The sequence below is a fragment of the Parambassis ranga genome, chromosome 14 (assembly GCF_900634625.1).
Source record: "Parambassis ranga chromosome 14, fParRan2.1, whole genome shotgun sequence".
Lineage (NCBI taxonomy): Eukaryota > Metazoa > Chordata > Actinopteri > Ambassidae > Parambassis > Parambassis ranga.
In genome coordinates, this window is record NC_041034.1 from 9,290,236 (window position 1) to 9,304,726 (window position 14,491).

Sequence of the window (14,491 nt, forward strand, 5' to 3'; positions counted from 1 at the left end):
AACTCATCTAAAGCATATAAATACTGAAGCTGTAGAGGTGGACATGTTCGTTAATGTGATTGCTGCCAAAAATGAATTCTTCATTTTTTCTTTTAACAATCTATCATGATTGGAGGATGTTAATTAAAATACTACCACTAACCAAGAAAGCCACAAAATGTTCTTCTAAAAGTAACACTATAAAATATGCACTTGATTATCCAGTATGTTCTTTAAACGTCAGCGTTGTATACGTCTGTTGCAGAGCTGCATTGTTTCTCACAAAGAGACTGATTGTTTTGGTGAGGCTCTGCTATCATTAATTTTATTTTTCATCCCAGTGAACCCCTGAACTGTAGTCCTGCCTCAGTGCATAAGCCAAAAGCAAACTTGTTTATCCCCTTAGTCCTCCTGTTAGACCGGGTTGTTGAGCGTCCGAGGCGGTCTGAGCAACTGTTAACTCGACAACATATTTGAGTGACAGGAGAAATAAACGGGTATCCTTTGTACAGAGGTCTCAGAGGGGGCAGTTTAAATGATCAGTGGAAGGCAGGATAATTAGAGATGAATTTGAGACACAAAGCAAAATAACCATAACCATTTTGATTGGAATTAATCCTGTCAACACAGACTAACAGATACTAGGTAATAACTTGGAAGTGTAAGGTCAATCAAGCAGAAAAGATGAAACAAGGAAGTAAAGAAGCTAAAGCAGATTATTAATGATTAAAAAAACAAAACTAAAAACAAAAGTGATCATGGCACATTCTTTGTGGCTTTGTTTGACCAAAACCATTTTTTCAAAGAAGAGAGGAGAGGAAATAGTTTTATATTTCACTCTGTATGTGAGACTGGATGGCACTTAGTCATAACAACTTGCAAGAACACACTTCTTTGTCAGGAACGTGACATGTGGTGACAAGTGATGGGGTAGGAGAGAAAAAGGACAAAATAAAATATAACTGACCGCAGAAGGGGTTCTGAGGCAGAGGGGAGGCCCATCAGGACACGCTGTAGTTGCTGTTTACTCTACATTTCAGGATTAAAACAGGCCGTCACCCTGTGGTTTGTGTGTGCATGTCTGTTTGGGTGTGTTTGGTTGTCCCAGCCAACCAAAGCATGTCTGTACAGTGGATAGAATGTGGTGCTTAGCTCATAATTCATTTTCAGTCAGATTTATATCTGCTCACCAACTCAGAGTTAAGATAATGCATAATTATAATCAGTGAGGAATGCGAATATGTATTTATGCAAGAGAAGGAATTTACAAGGGGTAGCTTCCTTTGTTTGTTAGAATGTGTATTTGATTTGTAGATGTCTACTAAACTGGTGTAAATCAAAGCAACTGATTTACATTCGAAGAGAGGAATATGAAAAGTGAGATTGGCTGTGTTTGACCTACTGAGTTTAACCTGACTAATCAGGTCAAGCGAACAAAAGAGTGCCACACCTGAGTAGCTTGTCAGAGAGTCACAGTGGAGTTCTATATCACCCATCAGCCACTGTGGAACAGTGAGTGTATCTAAAATATGACATTTCCTGCTACATGTAGATGTAAACACAACAAGCGTACCTTCTATTGCTGAACATGAGCCCTATGTTTTCTGGGATTGGATGGCCAGAGTGAATGAAAGGACAAAAACACTCTGTGTGTGTGCCTGTGTGTGTGTAAGAGTGAATGAGTCTGTCTTAACACTCGGCTGTTGTACTCCCCCAAGGATGACACGCCTCTTTAACTGACTTTGGCACTGTGCCTAATGTGCTTGTTTGTCAACCATAACCATTTCCTTGCCAGATGGATGATGATAAAACACATTAAACCAAATATCCTGTTAAACATTGCATATCTTAAAAGGCAGGTTTTAATAAAAAGTTTCGTTTTAGTGTGCAGAACTTGCCTTTTGAAGATGTGCAATTCATGTAGGAGTAACATTAGTAAAAGTGATCACTAGAGGTGTACAAATATGGAGAATATATAGGACATTACAGGTGATGAGTCAGAGTGCAGTGCTCATCATGCAATGTAGGTGTGAGACTAGAGAAAAGTGTCATATACTCTAACTCCTTATGAATTCCTTTTATTTAAAGAATGTTCAATCTTTAGTCCCTTTTAAAGAATACCAGCTATGATTGTGTTGTATTCTCGTCATAGTGGATGAGTTGTTTTTTACACCTACACACACAGGCTCTCGGGCGAGGCACTCATTGGAGCTGATGTCATGACAATAGTGGTGTAAACAGCAGCAGGAAGTCACCACAGGGTAGGTATCTCCTGGGAGATACTAACACCCCTACAGTACCTGTACCTGTCAAATACAGGGTGCACAAAGGTGATCCTGATGTTAAAGGACAATTATCTTGTACTGCCTGTTTGCTGAGTAAAATAGTTTCTCAAGTGCTCAGAGACACGTTTAGTTCAGTTCAGATTACATCATTACAGGAACACATGTAATTAAGGCTAGACCATGAACTTCCTGAGTGAGTGAGTTTGTGTTTTTTGTTGATAAGGGGTTGGAGGGTGATTTACATTTTGATTTCTGATCCCCCTTTCAGGATTATGCCCCTGATATCTAAAGCCACTTTAACCTTTTTAGAGCATTTCTGGACATACATTTGTCCTTCCTTTAAACCGTTGAGAAATAGATTTAAAAACTTTACTTGTTTACCTGTTTTCTTTTTTAATCTCTGAAAGGCATCTACTAATCAAAACTAACAGCTGACTTTCACAAATATTTTTTTTCTTTTCCCTGTGTTCATGATTCTTCCTGTTTGTGTTTGACTTTGTTTCCCCCTTCTGTAGATGGGTGTGTCTACTCTCAGTAATCCTACACCATTAACACATTGAGGTTATTGTAACTGGCTAAACAGCCTCGACCAGTGAGTACAGTGTCTCTGACTCTTACTCACAACCACATGGCACATATAGGCTGTCCTGACTACAGGCACATGCCTGCCATTCTGTGCTGCTTTACTTCTATATAACACAGAAAGGTTTAAATCATTTTCTCATTGCGAATCTGTCTGTGGTGAAGGGAGGAGGGGATAAGGAGACATTGCAAAAAAAAAAACATAATGAGAAAGAGAGGATAACACAACCACCCAAACCTCCCAAACCAACCAATCGAGCTCCAGTCTGGGAACTGGATCCCTCCCTCATTCACCACCTGAGAGCGAAGAAACACAGCTGTGGCTCAGAGGCTCGGAGGACTGAGAACAACAGAGAAAGAAAGAGCCAAAGAACAGGTGAGAGCAAAAGGCAGTGCTTGTAAAGTGAAGGCAGAGTAACTTCTACTGAAGACAAAATTGCCTCGCAACCAAAAGAAGACACTGAGACCGGTATTTTTCTACTTTAAACAACAGAAGCGAGAAAGAACTCAAGAGAGAACCTGAAATCTCAGGAGAGCAGAGTATCTGTAACAACAAAGCAATGAGCTCACTGTCTCTGGATTGAATGAACTCAACATAAAGAAGACAAACCCTGAGAGGAAACTGGATCCCAAAATGTGTACAAAAAGAAGAAAATGTTAAAAGGGATTTTTGGAGCTTGCGCTGCACAACTGTTCGTTTTTTATTTCTTATCTTTTTGAAGTTTTTAGTTGTTTTGGGTTTTTTTTTCGTGGACTAATGTTTTTTTACTGCTAAGTCTACAGTTAAATCAGCATGTAGCTTGAGTCTACAGTTAAATCAGCATGTAGCTTCGTCCAACTAGCGATGAGGAGGGCCACATTTTGACAACAAACTACCAGGAGTGGACTGAGCTCCTGCAGCTTGTGGGGGCTGATAGTGAAGACATGTCTCTAGAAGATGTAACTAGCACTGCCAGCGTTGGGGCTGAGAGCACCGATTCTGAAAAATCTAATGGCCACTGTCTAAGCCAAGGTCAGGACCAGGATCTGGAGAACCAGAGCCAAGGCCAGGATGGGATTGTTCTGGACCGTATTGCCTCCATTTCTTTGGACATGTTTGACCCCAGTGACTTCACTGGGAGGTTTACAAAGTTCCAGTCTAAGTCCAGAAAGAGGACACGGATCATCAGAGGTAGGTGGAGACATGTTGGGGATTTTTAGAAAACTGTCAATGCTAATTTGTTGTTTTTGACGCTAGGAATGGTTGAGTTGCTGGTTGGACATCAAGCTTTGAAATACTCTATACTACTGGAATGTGGATGTGCTGGGATTTTTATCCAGACTGCTATTTGAGAAAGCTCTCTTACTACCTGTTTAGACCCCCTTCTGTCTCTCCATGTATGCCCACAACAAGACTCTTCTTTGCTGTGACTTGAGCTCCTGGTTTGACAAGTGTCTTTGTTGTGGCTTTTGTAGACCCTGTGAAAAGTGATAGCTCCATGTGTCATGAGAAAACAGCACAAGATTACTCCACTAATCCTTATTGTAGAGAATTGGGAAAAGGGCATGCCTATGTGGGTTCTGGCCTCACTTGTTCTTTCTCAGCTTACCTTAACTTCTGGGAATTTCATGTCCAAACACTTCCAGCTGTGGGAGAATGCCAAGACCTTAAGTTGACAGTCAGTGCATAATAGAACTGGGAATATGGTAGAATAGAGTAGTAACATCACTGAGTTTACATTTTATCAGGTTTGCTGTTTAGTAAAGTGCTTGAATGTGGTGACAGTTTGATTGGAGAGAAGTGGAGAGTCACAGCCAGCTCATCTCTACCTAAACATGGTACTGCTGCCACTGCAGGCTGAAGTGTTTATCTGTTTGACTTGCCCTCAGTCCTTGTCTGTTAACAATTACAATAGTATCTGCTGATCTCTATAAGAACAGAGATCCAGCAGTGTCTGATTATTCTTGAAGAGTCATAATCAGGTCGTACACCCAAAGGCAAAGAGTAAACTTTAGAGTAAACTTGCAACATTAAAAGTATCATGTGAGAGAGGTGTGTAAGGAGAATGTAATTTGAAGATAGTGGCATTAAGTACAGCAGGAAGTTATGTCATGTGACTATACATTTTTTTTTCCATGGGATTCAGCTGAACTTCACAAGAAGAGACAGTGGTAGGTGTGCAGTGAGGATTGAAGGGGAAATCTGGGGTGAGGTAGTGCCTGTGTAATAAAGTGGCACCTGCACAAACATGTCTTTTAGGGGAAATAAACAGAACCTTCCCAATAAGTTAAAGTGCAGGTCACATTTTTCTAAGAAATGTCATGAAATTAAATGACTTCTCTGCTGTGATGATGTGCACAATTAGGCCTTTGATATTAGAGAGACAGGTATGCCTGGCATGAGAGTCACTGACACACACTCTCACACACACATTCTTCACAATAATCATCTATTTGATTAACCCAGCTGTGTCAAGGATACACTTCTGTGTGAACCCAGCACCTCAAACAGTCCCTCTGTGGTGTTGTGTAGTTGTTTATTTACAGAGCGTTTATATGTGTTGTGTGTGAGTTAACAGCCGCAAGCACTCATCAAATGGACACACCGAGAAAGACAGATGAGTGAGTCACGTTAGAAGTGCTTTTTACCGAATGATGCTTGTGATTGAGTCTGCAAAAGTTTGAGTTGGAACAACTACTAAATCCATGGATTATTGGACTAACAGAAATGCAATTAGTTTAATAATTGATTGCCTCTCCAAAATAGGGATTAGCAGCATTTTTGTTTGTCCCATGTGTGAATAAACTGACTCATTAGGGGTTTAGGATCAGCTGTCACTCGATGACATCACACTGAATTTTACAAAATTATGATAAGCACTTGATTAATCAATCAAATATGTAGTCAAATTTGCCTTATGTGTTTATTTATAAAGATGCCTTAGAACTGAGATTTGTGCATTTATGTGTTTTTTAAACATGTGCAAACCTGCTAAAAATGACAACTACTTTTAACATTGACAGGTTGTCCTTTTGTTTGAATGAACAATAGCCACAAGCTGCATGGAAAACTCACAAAAATTGACAAACTAGATCAGAAAAGAAAATCGGTAATTAGTTTGACACCTGCATGGCCACTTGACCCAGGAATGGGTAACATCTTTTCCTGTTGCAGACAAAAAGAATAATACCTGTGAGCATTTTGTCTGAGGCAAAGATTTAAAGCAAATGTTAACCACATCTTTAATTTGAGGTTAAATGGAAGGCAGTATGTATTAGTAGCTCATTTGTCAGCGTGCACAGACATATGTGCGTACGTGAGCATGTGTGTTTGCCTGTGTCTGTGTGGAGGAGTCACATTCCAACAGCTGGCATGCCCAGGCCCCTGCTCAGAATGTGAGGAATCCCAGCAGTTCCATAAGGGTGTGTGTGTGCTTTTATAGAAATTATTTCTTACTTGGAAGCTAAATTTTTGTGTGTCACTATTAATAGATATGCCTGTTTTCAAATTGAAGGTCATTAATTTGAATACATTTTCATAATTTGGACATGTGCTGCCCTCCCACCTTCCTCACACTCGCACTGTTCTCTGTCCAGTAGAACAGCTGCTCCCTCTTCTTAGAGAGAGCCTCTGATTTACATCCGGCAAAGCACATTATTTGCCAAAGAGACAAACTGCAGCTTGAAATGTTTTTATTAAAGTTTTTTTTCCTCATATGTTTAAGAATCTCTACCTCAGCTACAATCCTGTTGTTTTGTTTGCCCATAAATAACAACTATTGCTTTTCAAAGTTCCATAGCTGGCACATTTCCACACTCTCTAATGAAGCACTGACCAATGTCTTGCACAGGATGTCACAGAAATTGACTGGCTGAATTGTCATGTTAACACAGAGGCAGAACTTGCTGTTACTATCTGGCTCTGGACTGACATGGGAGTAAGCAGAAGTTGCGGACAGGAATAGGTTTTCAGTGCTTCCCTGTTATATTTCTGCTCCTTTGAGATTTGACTGTAATTGTCTTTTAATGTGAACCAGGCCATCCAGTGCTCAGTAGCTCTCCTGTGAGCTGCAGCGTTGCATGATACCATCATATCAAATGCACTTTCTACTCTCTCCCTCAACCGTTCACATGTCCTGTGGCACTTCCGTAGTTCACACAGGGAATTACATGATCACTCTAATTATCCACTTGTACCTCCACTTATACAATGTTCACCCAAGCATAGCATCATTGCCATACGTTCCTGCTTAAATAGACATTTTTCAGGGCAGCTGAGGGACAGTAAGTCTCTTTCAGGTTTAACCAAATTATAGATAGGAGGTATATATTAGCCTCAAGTTAACTGTGAGGGAATGTTGTTGGAGGAAGTTTTAGAGAAAGAAAGAAAACTCATTATACCCAATGATGTTAATGACTTTGAATAGATTTTCATAGCTGGACATGAGCTGCTTCCTCTTCCTTGAGAGAACATCTACATGTTTCTGCTATTGGCATAAATGTATACACAGGTTTAGAGGCAGATTGATACATTATTCAGGCTGATATTTTTCCTAGCAAGAGCTTGTACCATATAATTATTAGTAATATGTTGACAGATAATTATTTAATAATGAAATTATTATTATTAATTAATTATTACATTAAGGAATTGTGTCATATAACTTTGTCCACCAGAGACCACTAACAGGTTGAGTTTCCAGTGCTTTATATTGCTGCCTTGATTCCTGAAACTGCAGCTTCCAAAATGTTAACAAAAAAAACAGTAGTAACTGCTTTTTGTAATGTGTTTTATGACTATTATCAAATTACTACTTAGAAATCAATATACCGGCAGTATTATCTAACTAACTGATGGTGTGGACAGGTTGATCGTGCGTATTTGCTGACGCAGTCTGCCTGTCACTGCCTTTCTTGGCGCTCATTGGTCAGGGCATGCTCAGTCAGCATATTGCAAAAAAGAACAACATTGATCATGAAACATTACTGTTATTTGTCCTTCCATCTTATCCATCTCTTTTTCTCCTGCCTCTCAGTGGTCCCTCACTCAGTTTCCCCCATTACCTCCCTCTGTTTTAAATGACCCCCCCAATGCAGTATTTCCAGCGATATCTCTCTCTCTCTTTCTCTCTCTCTCTCTCTCTCTCCCTCTCTCCCTTTATCTTTCTTTCCTCTAAGAGGATTGGCTGCTTGCGTCTACCAACATCTGTGTATCACTGTCCTGAGAGAGCAAAACAGAGAGGGGATGGGGGGGTTGGGGGGTGTTTGCTAGCAAGATAGCGACACAGTGCTCACACACGCTGAGTGCAGCGCTCTCTCTCTCTCCGTCTCTCTCTCTCTTTCTCTGACACACACTCCTTCTTGCGCATGCACCCAAGCAAACATACATACATTCAGCAGCAGACAGCTGCAACATCCGCATCGTTCCCTGTCCTCTTGCACCCTTGTCTCCCCTCTCTTTCTCTCTCGCAGCCTTTCTATCTCTCTCTGAGCGCTCTCCTTTTTCTCTTACTTGCTCTGACCGCAACGCAACCTGCCGTCCTGTCCCCCCTCTGCTGTCTGTCACCGTGGCGACATAGCCTCTGCAGCCATGGCGACTAGCCAGCAGGATTCAGGCTTCTTTGACATCAGCATCAAGTCTCTACTCAAGTCCTTAGGAGGCAGTGAGTACAGCTAACATTGCTGTTGTTATTGCCGGTATGCCAAACAAATAGACGCTACAGTCTCATAACAGACTGACTAGTCTTTAATAGATCCTGCAGTGTACTGATGGAAAGTGGACAAGATGCGGGATACAGCCTGATCCACGCTGTCAATATTTTGCAATATTACGTAATGCCATCATGAAAGACAAGTAGTTGAGCAAGAGATAACTGCATCAGGGGTTGAGGGTAAATCTGGCTCGTCAGCAGTGTTCTGATTTAATTATACAACACATTACCCAGCAGGAGAACAAGTCGGTCTTTGTTATTATTTTTGTAAGTAGTTCTGCCTAAAAACACTCAAGCTTAAACAAAAAATAAGTAAATACAAAAAATATATGTTTACATGTGTTATCATGTCATGAAAGACTCAGACGTGTGTGTGTTTTTCGGTCAGTGTTTACCAAACAGAATGTAAAGCTACTGTACTGTGCTGTCACGCTGAGGCAGTCTGTGATGAATCCCCAGAAGCAAGATGCCCCAACTGTCTCCAGCTGGACGTACTGTACTTTTAGGAGCAGGCTCATGAATCTGAGACTTCACAGTAAGCAGAAAGAACCGCTGTCTCATTGCCCCACTGGGACTCAAGACCTTGCAGCCTGCAGTTTAGTGTTACATTACTTGCTTTCTCTTTGATAAAGAGGACACCAATGTTCTGTTGTTGTGCTGCAGGGATGTTTAGAATTGACTTTCATTGTGTGTGTGTGAATGTACATGTATTAGGTGGAGGCACGTTTCTTTAGGGAGTCATCAGATTTTCTGGCCTTTGTTGTGGTTTTTAAGGCAGCTGTATGGAGCGTGTGTTTTGAAGGTTACGGTCAGTAGGGGCTTATGTTATTGTAAAGATTGCAGCAGAGTCTCATGTGATTTGATGATGGCCGCCCCTCAGCCATTTATGATGATGTAATAAAAACAAAACACTGCGTCCAAGATGAGAGATGATTCCTTTTGTAGCTGGTTTCAGCTATAGCACCCAATTCAGACATGACGGTTTGTCTCCTCCAAGGTCAAGATATTTATGGCAGTCCTAAGACTTGAAAGCCAAGAAACAGTGTTTTTTCAAGACCAAGTTAGGCTAACATAACTGACTTATCGGGTGCTATTTATCGCTAGATAAATAGCTGACCTCATCAAGCCGAACTTGTTCCATCTCATGACACCCATTTGATGTAATCATGTGGAGGCTTGTACCAACACATGGTTACACTCTCACAAAGTTTAAATACATTCCATCTAAATCTAAGTTATATTTTTCTGGCGGTTTAAAGGTCATATGGATGCAGCAGGACAATATTTTGCATTTAATTAGCTGAAATATACCTTTTTAGCTACGTATATAACTACAAGTAGGCACATTCACTCTTTTTAGATGATAAAGTGTGACTGCTACAACTGCAGCCATAACAATGCCAGTATTTTTATTGTACACAACAGCCTGTCATCTGCCTCCTCTGACAAAGTACGGGCTGGGCTCTGTTGTTCAGGGCAATCAGGTGTGACTCATCACAGTACATTTCACAGTGCCAACACTGTCCTACCATGTACAGCATAAATTATATAAAAACCCAAATAAACTTTGCGCCCTCGGTTTCAATCTTAGTACGAGAATTTTATGTTGGATAGCCTCTCTCTCAGTGCGTCAGGGTGTGTGCTGTCAATGTCTCACTGAGCTCATGATTCATCACTTGAGTATGCTTTTCGGCTTGTATGACATGATGGATGAAAGTAAACTTGAATACAGATGTGAAATCTCTTTGTGACTATGATTAACGTTACGTTAATCCGCTGAATGTTTCATACATTGATTAATAGCTTTGTCTTTAAAATGCGTGAAAAATTACATTTTTATACCATCGCCAATGGGAAAAGGGTAGAACCTGCCATCGCGTCTGGATCAAAAGACATGCGGTAAACAGTCGCTCCAGCTCATCCACGCAGACATCACAGCATTCTTAAGGCTGAAGGGACTGAAGTACAGGATGTAAAAAAGTAATCACCGCCACATAGACACTAGAAGTCAGCAGAAAGCAATCATGCATAATACACATCTTCTTTGGCATCTTTTTTTTCTCGTTTACACTGTATGTTAAATAAGCTTTCACTTGTATTGACGAGATGGATTTCTGCTGAATCATCTCCTTAAAATGCTGACTCATGCAGAAAGGAACAGGAAGTGTTCTTCTGCTGTATTGGACATCGTTAACATCTTCATACTCTCTCTTACTCTCTCTTTGGTTGTCTTCTCCTCAATGAACTGCAAATGCATGCTTATACACATACACAGACACACAGTCACACAATCACTTTAAATTCATGTCACTTAAATGCTATAATAGATTGTGTCTCTTTAGAGTCAGCCTTGTATTGGCTGAATCTGATTAGTGGCATTTACTTTGTAGTTTAACTTCATTACTGAGTTTTCCTGCCGTCATGTGTGTGTGTGTGTGAGTGTACATGTATGCGCACTTGTGTATGAGTAGGGGTCAGTGGGAGTGGTGGGTATGTAAGAGAGTGACCGACAGTGGTCTATATATAGCGCCTCCCTCCTCCCCTTGGCTCTCTCTCAGAGCAGTGTTGAAATTCCAACCCAACTCTTCTGGTCAGATCTACACAAGGAGCAGACTTTACTTAACTGCTACTGACAACTTCAGGACAGCCACAGAACCACTTTCGAAGAAGCACTTCATTTCAGTGCTACTTTCCAATGGGCTTCAAGGATTCCAAGGTCACGGGAACTGCTGTACAGAGAAGTGATGGCAGGTCCGAGGCGGAGCAGAAGCTAAAGTAGAAACTGATAGTTGGCCTGCAGGCTCATATACCTCTCAAGCATGGGGCCCTACGCTGCCTCTGATCTATCCAAACTTCTGCTGGAGCAGGACAGTGGAATATTTCTCGAACCTTGTTGGTAGAGTTTACCCACGACTCTTCTGTTATTTTGAGAAAACACTTTAACACCATCTCTTCCTCTGTGATTGCAGCGCTCTCAGCTCTGAGGCGTCAAGTTGTCTACACTTGGGCAGTTTTCCTCTGGCTATGGCGGTTCCAGTCTGTGGAAATAGCATATCTACCTGTTTCATTTGGATTAAATGTGGGAAACAGCTCTAATACTGCTGTCATGACAGCTTTCTTTCTTGCCTCAGGCCTGTCAGTCATTTTCTGAGGGATGGAGCTTCACACTTTTAGATTCGGTTAAAACGGCCCAGTGCCAAAGACAGACTTTACTGTGACGTCTGTAGTTTCTGACATGGAGGAAGTGGAATAATTGGATTATAAAGACAAACTCCTCTGTGCCTCCAACCTCTTGCAAGGAATTAGTTTTATTTGTACATCATGGGAGCAGCATTTTACACCCTGTAAGATACCATTCCTCCTGCAGCCCACTATTTCTCCCCATTTTCCTCACTACATCTGTGTCTCTGTCTGGCTGTCTGCACTATGGAAGTGCCAACTAAATGGAGTAGGGCTAGTGTCATCAGCTTCATCAAGGGCCTTGGTAAGCGTGTTGCTTATTCACATGCACGCACGTTTGCATCGTATGCATGTGCTCAGGTTTCACAAAAATAGATAGCTGTGTATGAGGTAGAGGGGCCTGTCCTCTTCGGTAGTTAGTATGGACATGAAGTGAGCCTTGGTCTCGTGATCATTAAAGGTCAGTTTGAGCTGATGTTGTTTAACCACACACACACACACACACTAGACAAATCTGGAACAAGTTGTTTGCTTGTTTTATTAGGAAAGATGTGTTTACCTTGGTGTTCCCAGCATGACATGGCATCACACAAGCCTCTTTTGCTGACTAACAATCTGTTGGTAGTGGTGTGTGATTGGTGCGCATTTTTATAAAGTAATGGAAATGTTGTTTGTCTCTATGTCTCCATGTGACATTCGCTTGAGAAGTGCTTGCCAACATTCTTAGAGATGCATTACAAGTGCCCTCGCCCTGTACATCTGTCTGTCCATTTGTTGTCTGTCTCTTATTCATACCCCTCCTACACTACTTCTCTTTCTCTGTCAGTTTATCATTATCAGAATGCCCAGTCTCCCTAATGTTGTAATCAGGAGGGAGACATTAAAAACATTGACCTCCTCAGTAGAGTGTGCCTGGAGAGAGTTATCTGTCAAATTTAGACAACGTAATTTAGTGATGGCTTGGGAGGTTTAGCTTTGAGGAAATGGAATGACTTTAACATGTTTATCTATTATTTCCTTGAAAAACAAGAGCTTGACAAGTGAGCCTGAGGTCTGCATCTCCACTAACCCATGACTTGAAGATTATGTCTGATGAATAAATTAAGAAATTCACTCCCTCGATTTTTGCAAATCAGGTCCTGAGAATCATATTGTTTTCAGTAACTAACTTAGTGAAAGTGTACTGTTTCCTTGGTATCCCTGCAAATAAAAAGAGGCACTCGAGTTGTAGCAACATGGCTTGGTTTACTTGTTTACATTTCGTATACTCCCAGAAAGTTGTAGTTCTAAAAACATTTGATATATCACCACAAACTGTGTGGGGTATTAGGACAGAGTGTTCTCAGATTTTTCCACTGTCTTTAGACTAACTGGTCTGTGTTATCCCTTGCCAGCCTCTCCAGTGGGTCTGAAGCCACCCAACCCTCCAGTCAGTGGTACCCTGGGAGAGAGGAAGGGTCCCGTCGTCATGGCGCCCGTCAACGTAGACCCCGAGAGCAAGCCGGGCGAGTTCGTCCTTAAGAGCCTGTTTGCCAACTTCACCTTGCTCTCCGAGCGAAAGATCCGCATCATCATGGCTGAGCCACTGGTGAATGACTTTGCATTGATTTTTCTTATTGTGTTGTCTGTTTTTCTTATCCCCTTTCTCTCAGGTTACAACATCATTTGATAGTGTTCTTCAGAGTGACTTTTTATGAAAGTATATGCTGACTAATTGTTTGACTTGCAGAAAGCAACGTGTGTAGTGCAAACCTCAGCATTCTATATTTATTTATAATGTACAGAATAATTTAACTGAGCAAATTTGGAACAGCATTCACACCCAGTAGGATTTTACCTGAACCTATATTTTAACTCACAGAAATTTAGCAAAAATAAAAACATGATTCTGAAAGAAGCATATTTACACAGCACGTGTACAATCCAGTCTCATTACGTCACAGTTATGCACAACTATGCACCTAAACTAGACGGATGGATGGTGCACAGTGTGGGCATGATGGACTCACATGGGTGCATTTTTTCCGCCTGCACGAGTAACGTAATATGTCTGATGTGCCGTAACCTAACCATTAAGCCATACTTACAGCATTATCTTTTGACAAAGTAAACTGTCTCTTTGGGGTTAGAAGTTAAATCATGGCTTATTTGGTTCTACAAATAAGTCCAATCCATAATATATGGGTGGGTTTAAGAGATTTTGTGTTTTTGGCATTAAAGTATAATCTAACAAATTAAATCTTTTTGTTTTTCTGTATATTTGTTCATTGTGCTTAAATAAATCACCCTTTTATGTTACCTGTTTAGCAAATTCAGACAATGACGTCATTGGTTGCTTCGAAGTTGTGAGGAATTTAAAAACGTTTGCCTCTCTCTTCTGACATTAATGGTCTTCCTTCTGTCCGTTCCTGCCTCACAGGAGAAGCCGCTTAACAAGTCTCTGCAGAGAGGAGAAGACCCGCAGTTTGATCAGGTGTGTGGCCTATACATGGACACACCATGGACATCTTTTATTTGCTCTAATATCCAAATATTAAGATTAATGTCTCATTCTCCCTCATTTTTCTTTTGCTTCACTTTACCTGCTTGTCTTCCTTACTTCTGTGCAGTTGATCAGCTCCATGAGTTCTCTGGCAGAGTACTGTCTGCCGTCCATCGTGAAGACTCTGTTTGACTGGTACAAGAGGCAGAATGGCCTGGAAGACGAGTCCCATGAATATCGACCCAGAGCAAACACCAAGTCAAAAAAGTGAGAAAACGTGCACTCAGTTTAGA

At 41.1% G+C, this 14,491-nt stretch overlaps 1 protein-coding gene across 4 annotated transcripts in view; it reads left to right on the forward strand.

Moving 5' to 3' along the window:
* The first annotated feature begins 3,665 nt into the window (after positions 1-3,665).
* The window catches only part of fryb (furry homolog b (Drosophila)), a 36,496-nt gene continuing 25,670 nt past the window's right edge, over positions 3,666-14,491 (forward strand). For 2 of the 4 annotated variants that reach the window (XM_028422382.1, XM_028422383.1), the window contains exons 1-4: positions 3,666-4,017; positions 13,111-13,304; positions 14,136-14,189; positions 14,326-14,465. In XM_028422382.1, coding sequence (XP_028278183.1) covers positions 3,771-4,017; positions 13,111-13,304; positions 14,136-14,189; positions 14,326-14,465 — 635 coding nt within the window. In that variant the 5' untranslated portion in view covers positions 3,666-3,770. Of the gene's footprint in view, positions 4,018-11,106; positions 12,021-12,095; positions 12,177-13,110; positions 13,305-14,135; positions 14,190-14,325; positions 14,466-14,491 lie in introns of those variants that run through there. The other 2 variants (XM_028422384.1, XM_028422385.1) reach the window with 2 other exon arrangements.